This window comes from Salvelinus fontinalis, chromosome 13, assembly GCF_029448725.1.
Source record: "Salvelinus fontinalis isolate EN_2023a chromosome 13, ASM2944872v1, whole genome shotgun sequence".
In the NCBI taxonomy this organism is placed as follows: domain Eukaryota; kingdom Metazoa; phylum Chordata; class Actinopteri; order Salmoniformes; family Salmonidae; genus Salvelinus; species Salvelinus fontinalis.
Window position 1 is genome coordinate 291,587 of NC_074677.1, and position 12,752 is coordinate 304,338.

Genomic DNA, 12,752 nt, shown 5'->3' on the forward strand with positions numbered 1-12,752 from the left:
AGAGAACAGACCATGTTACAACAAGCCTTCTGTAGAGAACAAACCATGTTACAACAAGCCTTCTGTAGAGAACAAACCATGGTACAACAAGCCTTCTGTAGAGAACAGACCATGTTACAACAAGCCTTCTGTAGAGAACAAACCATGATTCAACAAGCCTTCTGTAGAGAACAAACCATGTTCCAACAAGCCTTCTGTAGAGAACAAACCATGATTCAACAAGCCTTCTGTAGAGAACAAACCATGATTCAACAAGCCTTCTGTAGAGAACAAACCATGTTCCAACAAGCCTTCTGTAGAGAACAAACCATGTTCCAACAAGCCTTCTGTAGAGAACAAACCATGATTCAACAAGCCTTCTGTAGAGAACAAACCATGTTACAACAAGCCTTCTGTAGAGAACAAACCATGATTCAACAAGCCTTCTGTAGAGAACAAACCATGATTCAACAAGCCTTCTGTAGAGAACAAACCATGTTACAACAAGCCTTCTGTAGAGAACAAACCATGTTACAACAAAGCCTGATTGGAAAGGAAGTGGTTAGGGACAACATAATCATTGGTGGACAACACTTAGTTATCAACAATAGACAATATCAATTTAAATTTTTAAAATAGATATATAATGTCTAGTGAAAGTCTACACACCCCTTTCCTGTCGATTTAGATATCCTTCTTCACATTTCCAAAGTGAAAGGTAGATTGTAAAAGCAAGATGACTTGGGAGGGGGGGGGGGGGGTAATCTAATGTAATCCACTGTAGAAGTCATTTTAAGACAGCACATTTTGAAGACAGTGCAAAGGGTGTGTAGACTCTCACTAGTCAATGTATTATCATAATGTATATTAAAGCCTGAAATACTGAGGAGACTTGAATAGGAGTGGGTATACATAGTGAATAGGGGTGGGTATAAGTAGTGCATAGGAGTGGGTATAAGTAGTGAATAGGAGTAGGTATAAGTAGTGAATAGGAGTGGGTATACATAGTGAATAGGGGTGGGTATAAGTAGTGCATAGGAGTGGGTATAAGTAGTGAATAGGAGTGGGTATAAGTAGAGCATAGGAGTGGGTAATAGTAGTGAATAGGAGTGGGTATAAGTAGTGAATAGGAGTGGGTATAAGTAGTGAATAGTAGTGGGTATAAGTAGTGAATAGGAGTGGGTATAAGTAGTGAATAGTAGTGGGTATAAGTAGTGAATAGGAGTGGGTAATAGTCGTGAATATGAGCGGGTATACGTAGTGAATAGTAGTGGGTATAAGTAGTGAATAGGAGTGGGTATAAGTAGTGAATAGTAGTGGGTATAAGTAGTGAATAGGAGTGGGTATAAGTAGTGAATAGGAGTGGGTATACGTAGTGAATAGGAGTGGGTAATAGTAGTGAATATGAGCAGGTAAAAGTAGTGAATAGGAGCGGGTATAAGTAGTGAATAGGAGTGGGTATACGTAGTGAATGTGAGCGGGTATAAGTAGTGAATAGGAGTGGGTATACGTAGTGAATAGGAGCGGGTATAAGTAGTGAATAGGAGTGGGTATACATAGTGAATAGGAGTGGGTATAAGTAGTGAATAGGAGTGGGTATAAGTAGTGAATAGGAGTGGGTATACGTAGTGAATAGGAGCGGGTAATAGTAGTGAATATGAGCGGGTATAAGTAGTGAATGAGAGCGGGTATAAGCAGTGAATAGGAGCGGGTACAAGCAGTGAATAGGAGCGGGTATAAGCAGTGAATAGGAGTGGGTATAAGTAGTGAATAGGAGTGGGTATAAGTAGTGAATAGGAGTGGGTATACGTAGTGAATAGGAGTGGGTATAAGTAGTGAATAGCGGTGGGTATAAGTAGTGAATAGGAGCGGGTATAAGTAGTAAATAGGAGTGGGTATAAGTAGTGAATAGGAGTGGGTATAAGTAGTGAATAGGAGTGGGTATAAGTAGTGAATAGGAGTGGGTATACGTAGTGAATAGGAGTGGGTATAAGTAGTGAATAGGAGTGGGTATAAGTAGTGAATAGGAGTGGGTATAAGTAGTGAATATGAGCGGGTATAAGTAGTGAATAGGAGCGGGTATAAGCAGTGAATAGGAGCGGGTATAAGCAGTGAATAGGAGCGGGTATAAGCAGTGAATAGGAGTGGGTATAAGTAGTGAATAGGAGTGGGTATACGTAGTGAATAGGAGTTGTAAAAGCAGTGAATAGGAGTGGGTATACATAGTGAATAGTTGAATAGGAGTGGGTATACATAGTGAATAGTAGTGGGTATAAGTAGTGAATAGGAGTGGATATACGTAGTGAATAGGAGTGGGTATACATAGTGAATAGTAGTGGGTATAAGTAGTGAATAGGAGTGGGATAAGTAGTGAAAAGTAGTGGGTATACACAGTGAATAGGAGTGGGATAAGTAGTGAATAGGAGTTGGTATAAGCAGTGAATAGGAGTGGGTATACATAGTGAATATTAGTGGGTATAAGTGGTGAATAGGAGTGGGTATACGTAGTGAATATGAATGGGTATACATAGTGAATAGTAGTGGGTATAAGTAGTGAATAGGAGTGAATATAAGTAGTGAATAGGAGTGGGTATACGTAGTGAATAGGAGTGGGTATACGTAGTGAATAGGAGTGGGTATACATAGTGAATAGTAGTGGGTATAAGTAGTGAATAGGAGTGGGTATAAGTAGTGAATAGGAGTTGGTATAAGCATTGAATAGGAGTTGGTATAAGTAGTGAATAGAAGTGGGTATACGTAGTGAATAGTAGTGGGTATAAGTAGTGAATAGGAGCGGGTATAAGTAGTGAATAGGAGTGGGTATAAGTAGTGCATAGGAGTGGGTATAAGTAGTGAATAGTAGTGGGTATACATAGTGAATAGGAGTGGGTATAAGTAGTGAATAGGAGTTGGTATAAGCAGTGAATAGGAGTGGGTATACATAGTGAATAGTTGAATAGGAGTGGGTATACATAGTGAATAGTAGTGGGTATACATAGTGAATAGTAGTGGGTATAAGTAGTGAATAGGAGTGGATATACGTAGTGAATAGGAGTGGGTATACATAGTGAATAGTAGTGGGTATAAGTAGTGAATAGGAGTGGGTATACATAGTGAATAGTAGTGGGTATACGTAGTGAATAGGAGTGGGTATACGTAGTGAATAGGAGTGGGTGCACATAGTGAATAGTAGTGGGTATAAGTAGTGAATAGGAGTGAGTATAAGTAGTGAATAGGAGTGGGTATACGTAGTGAATAGGAGTGGGTATACGTAGTGAATAGGAGTGGGTATACATAGTGAATAGTAGTGGGTATAAGTAGTGAATAGGAGTGGGTATAAGCAGTGAATAGGAGTTGGTATAAGCAGTGAATAGGAGTGGGTATAAGTAGTGAATAGGAGTGGGTATACGTAGTGAATAGTAGTGGGTATAAGTTGTGAATAGGAGCGGGTATAAGTAGTGAATAGGAGTGGGTATAAGTAGTGAATAGGAGTGGGTATAAGTAGTGAATAGGAGTTGGTATAAGCAGTGAATAGGAGTGGGTATACATTGTGAATAGTTGAATAGGAGTGGGTATACATAGTGAATAGTAGTGGGTATAAGTAGTGAATAGGAGTGGATATACGTAGTGAATAGGAGTGGGTATACATAGTGAATAGTAGTGGGTATAAGTAGTGAATAGGAGTGTGTATAAGTAGTGAATAGTAGTGGGTATACATAGTGAATAGGAGTGGGTATAAGTAGTGAATAGGCATTGGTATAAACAGTGAATAGGAGTGGGTATACACAATAAATAGTAGTGGGTATAAGTAGTGAATAGGAGTGGGTATACGTAGTGAATAGGAGTGGGTATACATAGTGAATAGTAGTGGGTGTAAGTAGTGAATAGGAGTGAGTATAAGTAGTGAATAGGAGTGGGTATACGTAGTGAATAGGAGTGGGTATACGTAGTGAATAGGAGTGGGTATACATAGTGAATAGGAGTGGGTATACATAGTGAATAGTAGTGGGTATAAGTAGTGAATAGGAGCGGGTATAAGCAGTGAATAGGAGCGGGTATAAGTAGTGAATAGGAGCGGGTATAAGCAGTGAAGAGGAGTGGGTATAAGTAGTGAATAGGAGTGGGTATACGTAGTGAATAGGAGTGGGTATAAGTAGTGAATAGGAGTGGGTATAAGTAGTGAATAGGAGAGGGTATAAGTAGTGAATAGGAGTGGGTATAAGTAGTGAATAGGAGTGGGTATAAGTAGTGAATAGGAGTGGGTATAAGTAGTGAATAGGAGTGGGTATAAGTAGTGAATAGTAGTGGGTATACGTAGTGAATATGAGCGGGTATACGTAGTGAATATGAGCGGGTATAAGTAGTGAATAGGAGCGGGTATAAGTAGTGAATAGGAGCGGGTATAAGCAGTGAATAGGAGCGGGTATAAGCAGTGAATAGGAGCGGGTATAAGCAGTGAATAGGAGTGGGTATAAGTAGTGAATAGGAGTGGGTATACGTAGTGAATAGGAGTTGGTATAAGCACTGAATAGGAGTGGGTATACATAGTGAATAGTTGAATAGGAGTGGGTATACATAGTGAATAGTAGTGGGTATAAGTAGTGAATAGGAGTGGATATACGTAGTGAATAGGAGTGGGTATACATAGTGAATAGTAGTGGGTATAAGTAGTGAATAGGAGTGGGATAAGTAGTGAATAGTAGTGGGTATACACAGTGAATAGGAGTGGGTATAAGTAGTGAATAGGAGTTGGTATAAGCAGTGAATAGGAGTGGGTATACATAGTGAATAGTAGTGGGTATAAGTGGTGAATAGGAGTGGGTATACGTAGTGAATATCAATGGGTATACATAGTGAATAGGAGTGGGTATAAGTAGTGAATAGGAGTTGGTATAAGCAGTGAATAGGAGTGGGTATACATAGTGAATAGGAGTGGGTATACGTAGTGAATAGGAGTGGGTATACATACTGAATAGTAGTGGGTATAAGTAGTGAATAGGAGTGGGTATAAGTAGTGAATAGGAGTTGGTATAAGCATTGAATAGGAGTGGGTATAAGTAGTGAGTAGAAGTGGGTATACGTAGTGAATAGTAGTGGGTATAAGTAGTGAATAGGAGCGGGTATAAGTAGTGAATAGGAGTGGGTATAAGTAGTGAATAGGAGTTGGTATAAGCAGTGAATAGGAGTGAGTATACATAGTGAATAGTTGAATAGGAGTGGGTATACATAGTGAATAGTAGTGGGTATAAGTAGTGAATAGGAGTGGATATACGTAGTTAATAGGAGTGGGTATACATAGTGAATAGTAGTGGGTATAAGTAGTGAATAGGAGTGGGTATAAGTAGTGAATAGTAGTGGGTATACATAATGAATAGGAGTGGGTATAAGTAGTGAATAGGAGTTGGTATCAGCAGTGAATAGGAGTGGGTGTACATAGTGAATAGTAGTGGGTATACGTAGTGAATAGGAGTGGGTATACATAGTGAATAGTAGTGAGTATAAGTAGTGAATAGGAGTGGGTATACGTAGTGAATAGGAGTGGGTATACGTAGTGAATAGGAGTGGGTATACATAGTGAATAGGAGTGGGTATACATAGTGAATAGTAGTGGGTATAAGTAGTGAATAGGAGTGGGTATAAGTTGTGAATAGGAGTTGGTATAAGCAGTGAATAGGAGTGGGTAAAAGTAGTGAATAGGAGTGGGTATACGTAGTGAATAGTAGTGGGTATAAGTAGTGAATAGGAGTGGGTATAAGTAGTGAATAGTAGTGGGTATACATAGTGAATAGGAGTGGGTATAAGTAGTGAATAGGAGTTGGTATAAGCAGTGAATAGGAGTGGGTATACATTGTGAATAGTTGAATAGGAGTGGGTATACATAGTGAATATTAGTGGGTATAAGTAGTGAATAGGGGTGGATATACATAGTGAATAGGAGTGGGTATACATAGTGAATAGTAGTGGGTATAAGTAGTGAATAGGAGTGGGTATAAGTAGTGAATAGTAATGGGTATACATAGTGAATAGGAGTGGGTATAAGTAGTGAATAGGCGTTGGTATAAGCAGTGAATAGGAGTGGGTATACGTAGTGAATAGGAGTGGGTATACATAGTGAATAGTAGTGGGTATAAGTAGTGAATAGGAGTGGGTATACATAGTGAATAGGAGTTGGTATAAGCAGTGAATAGGAGTGGGTATAAGTAGTGAATAGGAGTGGGTATACGTAGTGAATAGGAGTGGGTATAAGTTGTGAATAGGAGCGGGTATAAGTAGTGAATATGAGTGGGTATAAGTAGTGAATAGGAGTGGGTATAAGTAGTGAATAGTAATGGGTATACATAGTGAATAGTAGTGGGTATAAGTAGTGAATAGGAGTTGGTATAAGCAGTGAATAGGAGTGGGTATACATAGTGAATAGTTGGATAGGAGTGGGTATACATAGTGAATAGTAGTGGGTATAAGTAGTGAATAGGAGTGGATATACGTAGTGAATAGGAGTGGGTATACATAGTGAATAGTAGTGGGTATAAGTAGTGAATAGGAGTGGGTATAAGTAGTGAATAGTAGTGGGTATACATAGTGAATAGGAGTGGGTATAAGTAGTGAATAGGAGTTGGTATAAGCAGTGAATAGGAGTGGGTATACATAGTAAATAGTAGTGGGTATACGTAGTGAATAGGAGTGGGTATACGTAGTGAATAGGAGTGGGTATACATAGTGAATGGTAGTGGGTATACATAGTGAATGGTAGTGGGTATACATAGTGAATAGGAGTGGGTATACATAGTGAATAGTAGTGGGTATAAGTAGTGAATAGGAGTTGGTATAAGCAGTGAATAGGAGTGGGTATACATAGTGAATAGGAGTGGGTATAAGTAGTGCATATGATAAGGTTTAAGTATTGAATGTGAGTGAGAAAAGGAGAGCCATACATGACAAGACCACTAGAGGGCAGTAAACACAGTCCAAAGGGAAACGTTGTGCGTTCCATTTCTACCAGTCTCTAGTCTGGAGTCTATTTTACAAGCTTGTTAAACTAAGAATAGGTTTCCAAATCCCCCGGTATTTACAACAGTTGCTATTGATTTTTCCATTTAACAGGTTATTTTGGAAATCTATGGAAATGTTGGTAATTTATATATGTATTCAGAATTGTTTTCTTCATATTCTTTATACCTATTTCCATGTCCATTTGTAATGAGAATAATAAAAATATATAAATATTTTATATATTTTATATATTTTCCATGTTCAGAAAACTCCTTGAATATTTGCAACATTCTGGTAGTTTACTGGTATATTCTGGTAGTTTACTGGTATATTCAGGTAGTTTACTGGTATATTCTGGTAGTTTACTGGTATATTCTGGTAGTTTACTGGTATATTCTGGTAGTTTACTGGTATATTCTGGTAGTTTACTGGTATATTCTGGTAGTTTACTGGTATATTCTGGTAGTTTACTGGTAGTTTACTGGTATATTCTGGTAGTTTACTGGTATATTCTGGTAGTTTACTGGTATATTCTGGTAGTTTACTGGTATATTCTGGTAGTTTACTGGTAGTTTACTGGTATATTCTGGTAGTTTACTGGTATATTCTGGTAGTTTACTGGTATATTCTGTTAGTTTACTGGTATATTCAGGTAGTTTACTGGTATATTCTGGTAGTTTACTGGTATATTCTGGTAGTTTACTGGTATATTCTGGTAGTTTACTGGTATATTCTGGTAGTTTACTGGTATATTCTGGTAGTTTACTGGTATATTCAGGTAGTTTACTGGTATATTCTGTTAGTTTACTGGTATATTCTGGTAGTTTACTGGTATATTCTGGTAGTTTACTGGTATATTCAGGTAGTTTACTGGTATATTCTGGTAGTTTACTGGTATATTCTGGTAGTTTACTGGTATATTCAGGTAGTTTACTGGTATATTCTGTTAGTTTACTGGTATATTCTGGTAGTTTACTGGTATATTCTGGTAGTTTACTGGTATATTCTGGTAGTTTACTGGTATATTCTGGTAGTTTACTGGTACAATCTGGTAGTTTACTGGTATATTCTGGTAGTTTACTGGTACAATCTGGTAGTTTACTGGTATATTCTGGTAGTTTACTGGTATATTCTGGTAGTTTACTGGTATATTCTGGTAGTTTACTGGTAGTTTACTGGTATATTCAGGTAGTTTACTGGTATATTCAGGTAGTTTACTGGTATATTCTGTTAGTTTACTGGTATATTCTGTTAGTTTACTGGTACAATCTGTTAGTTTACTAGTATATTCTGGTAGTTTACTGGTACAATCTGGTAGTTTACTGGTATAATCTGGTAGTTTACTGGTATATTCAGGTAGTTTACTGGTATATTCAGGTAGTTTACTGGTATATTCTGGTAGTTTACTGGTACAATCTGGTAGTTTACTGGTATATTCTGGTAGTTTACTGGTACAATCTGGTAGTTTACTGGTATATTCTGGTAGTTTACTGGAACAATCTGGTAGTTTACTGGTATATTCAGGTAGTTTACTGGTATATTCAGGTAGTTTACTGGTATATTCTGGTAGTTTACTGGTATATTCTGGTAGGTTACTGGTATATTCTGGTAGTTTACTGGTATATTCTGGTAGTTTACTGGTATATTCTGGTAGGTTACTGGTACAATCTGGTAGTTTACTGGTATATTCTGGTAGTTTACTGGTACAATCTGTAGTTTACTGGTACAATCTGGTAGTTTACTGGTATATTCTGGTAGTTTACTGGTATATTCTGGTAGTTTACTGGTATATTCTGGTAGTTTACTGGTATATTCTGGTAGTTTACTGGAACAATCTGGTAGTTTACTGGTATATTCAGGTAGTTTACTGGTACATTCTGGTAGGTTACTGGTATATTCAGGTAGTTTACTGGTACAATCTGGTAGTTTACTGGTACAATCTGGTAGTTTACTGGTACAATCTGGTAGTTTACTAGTATATTCTGGTAGTTTACTGGTATATTCAGGTAGTTTACTGGTATATTCTGGTAGGTTACTGGTATATTCTGGTAGTTTACTGGTATATTCTGGTAGTTTACTGGTATATTCAGGTAGTTTACTGGTAGTTCACTGGTACAATCTGGTAGTTTACTGGTATATTCTGGTAGTTTACTGGTACAATCTGTTAGTTTACTGGTACATTCAGGTAGTTTACTGGTATATTCTGGTAGTTTACTGGTACATTCAGGTAGTTTACTGGTATATTCTGGTAGTTTACTGGTATATTCTGGTAGTTTACTGGTATATTCTGGTAGTTTACTGGTACAATCTGTTAGTTTACTGGTATATTCTGGTAGTTTACTGGTACAATCTGTTAGTTTACTGGTACATTTAGAAAGTCACCATTACATTTTGAAAGTTACCAGTAAAACTCCAACCCTATAAAGAACCTATTTTTCAAGATGACATCAGGAACAAATTAGTATTTCTCTCATTGGAAGAAAAATCTTAATAACACTTGAAGCTGCAATATGTAGAAATGTGAGTTATAGATCTGTCTTTTTGTGTCTTTTACTTTCAGTTCTGTACACCAGCTTCAAACAGCTGAAAATACTATATTGTTGGTTTTTGAAAAGATATTTCACAGCAGTTTAGATCTACACTATACATGCTTGTTTTGTCACAAACTGAAATTAGACAAACTATTAGAATTGTAGCAACCAGGAAATGGCAGAGTGATTTCTGCTTAGTGCATCTTTAATAGGAAGCATCATCATTGTCATTGGTCTCACCCTGTAGGTTCCGTCTGGGTTGGTCCCTCTGGGGTTGAAGGTCGTGGTTCCTCCTAAGAAGTGGGAGGCCCAGGAGCAGGAGACCAGCATCAGCAGTAGTAGTGAGGACTGGGAGGGAGACATGGTATCTGTCTGTCTGTCTGTCTGTCTGTCTGTCTGTCTGTCTGTCTGTCTGTCTGTCTGTCTGTCTTTCACTCTGTCTCTCTGTCGATCAGTCTCTGTCTGTTTGTCTCTCTGTATCTCTGTGTCTCTGTCTGAGTCTCTCTGAGATCAGACTCTGCTTTAATAGATACATGTACAGTAGAGGCACATGCGCACATTAACCTGCAAGCACACTGAACTGCCCACACACACACACACACTCATACATGCACATGCACACACGCACACTCACTCAAGCATGTAAGAACGTTGGCACACTCACACCTGCCAGTAGAGGCTGGTGGGAGGAGATATAGGAGGACAGGCTCATTGTAATGGCTGGAATGGAGTAAATGGAATCAAACACATCAAACATAACATAACCATGGAAACCACAGTGAGTCTTTTCCATCTATTCCATTCCAGCCAGTCCTTCTATAGCTCCTCCCACCAGCCTGCTCTGAGACACACACACACACACACACACACACACACACACACACACACACACACACACACACACACACACACACACACACACACACACACACGCACCCATCTACACACATGTACTCATGTACACACACACATAAACACTCACACATTTACAGAAGCATCTCCCACTGCGCGTTATGAGTCACACTCAGAAGTACACTAACCATGTAACCATGTGTATGTGACTAATAAAATTTGATTTGATTTGATTTGATTTGACCTGTTTTAGTCACTAGACGGACTATGGAATCCTGGTAAAGATTGTTGTTTGTCACTTGAAAAGTGAGATGAGTCAGATTCCTGCAGGATTCCAGAGCAGACCTGGCAACCCACTGGGCATGTTTCCACCTTGGGTCAATGAAATGACGTGGAACCAAGGGGATGTTGAATTGACGTCTGTGCCTAGTGGGAGGTGGTCCTGGAACACAGTCAGGAGTTCAATGAAAAACACACTTTTTTTTTGTTGCTAACTTTGCATTACATAGATTCATCACAAACACAACATACAAAACAGATCAGGGTGACCTAGTGGTTAGAGCGTTGGACTAGTAACCGAAAGGTTGCAAGTTGAAATCTCTGAGCTGACAAGGTACACATCTGTCGTTCTGCCCCAGTTAACTCACTGTTCCTATGCCGTCATTGAAAATAAGAATTTGTTCTTAACTGACATGCCGAGTTAAATAAAAGTTAAATAAATTAAAAAAAATAAACAACTTACTTTATAATGTTTCATGTACAGGGAAGATTGTTAAAAGTCAATATAAGAGAGTAACAGACAGCAACAGACATAACATGAGACTCAAATACTTTTCTCCTCCCCCCCCTTCTGACACCCAGGTGGCGACACGCATCTCTGCGTGCCTGGAAGATATCTCAACTTGGATTTCGGGCCACCACCTCAAGCTCAACCTCGGCAAGACGGATCTGCTCTTCCTCCCGGGTAAGGCCTGCTCCAATACCTCTTCATCACAGTTGACAATTCAACGGCGTCCCCCTCCCAGAGTGCAAAGAACCTTGGCGTGACGTTGGACAACACCCTGTCATTCTCTGCCAACATCAGAGCAGTGACTCGCTCCTGCTGATTCATACTCTACAACATCTGTAGTGTATGACCCTACCTCACACAGGAAGCAAAGCAGGTCCTAGCCCAGGCACGTGTCATCTCCCATCTGGACTACTGCAACTCGCTCTTGGCTGAGTCCCCCAGGTCCCTCCCAGCAACCAGGCCGCCTGGTTTTCAACCTTCTGAAAGTCTCTCTCATGTCGCCCCGCTCCTCTGCACACCCCACTGGCTTCCAGTCGAAGCTCTCATCCACTAATAGACCATGGTGGTTACCATGGTGGTTACCATGGTGGTTACCATGGTGGTTACCATGGTGGTTACCATGGTGGTTACCATGGTGGTTACCATGGTGGTTACCATGGTGGTAACCATGGTGGTTACCTACAGAGCAACAAGAGCAACTGCCCCTCCCGACCTTCCGGCTCTCTTTTCTTTTTACTCTGACTTTGCTGATAGCGACTTTATTGAGGAACAATGTACCGTGACTGTGATATGTGCTTTTCCCACCTAGCTACCTTAATAACACAAATGCACTAACTGTAAGTCTCTCTGGATAAGAGCGTCTGCTGAATGACTACAATATAATGTAAGTAACTCGAAACAACCTTACTCTGGGCTGGTGTTTGGTCTAGAAAGAAGAGGGGGGGGGGGGGAATAGAACAGAGCTGTTTGGTCTAGAAAGAAGAGGGGGGGGGGGAATAGGACAAAGCTGTTTGTTCTAGAAAGAAGAGGGGGGGGAATAGAACAAAGCTGTTTGTTCTAGAAAGAAGAGGGGGGGGGGGAATAGAACAAAGCTGTTTGGTCTAGAAAGAAGAGGGGGGGGGGAAAAGAACAAAGCTGTTTGTTCTAGAAAGAAGAGGGGGGGGGGGGAATAGAACAAAGCTGTTTGGTCTAGAAAGAAGAGGGGGGGGGGGAATAGAACAAAGCTGTTTGTTCTAGAAAGAAGAGGGGGGGGGGGAATAGAACAAAGCTGTTTGGTCTAGAAAGAAGAGGGGGGGGGGGGGGGGGAATAGGACAAAGCTGTTTGGTCTAGAAAGAAGAGGGGGGGGGGGGAATAGAACAAAGCTGTTTGTTCTAGAAAGAAGAGGGGGGGGGGGGAATAGAACAAAGCTGTTTGTTCTAGAAAGAAGAGGGGGGGGGGGGAATAGAACAAAGCTGTTTGGTCTAGAAAGAAGAGGGGGGGGGAATAGGACAAAGCTGTTTGGTCTAGAAAGAAGAGGGGGGGGGGGGAATAGGACAAAGCTGTTTGGTCTAGAAAGAAGAGGGGGGGGGGGAATAGAACAAAGCTGTTTGGTCTAGAAAGAAGAGGGGGG

At 39.9% G+C, this 12,752-nt stretch overlaps 1 protein-coding gene across 1 annotated transcript in view; it reads right to left on the reverse strand.

The window, feature by feature from the left end:
- LOC129867893 (mucin-2-like) overlaps positions 1-9,981 on the reverse strand; it is a 40,755-nt gene extending 30,774 nt beyond the window's left edge. Inside the window, exon 1 of the mRNA XM_055941361.1 lies at positions 9,741-9,981. Within this exon, the coding sequence (XP_055797336.1) occupies positions 9,741-9,863 (123 nt within the window). The 5' untranslated portion in view covers positions 9,864-9,981. The remainder of the gene's footprint in view (positions 1-9,740) is intronic.
- Between the last annotated feature and the right edge of the window lie 2,771 nt (positions 9,982-12,752).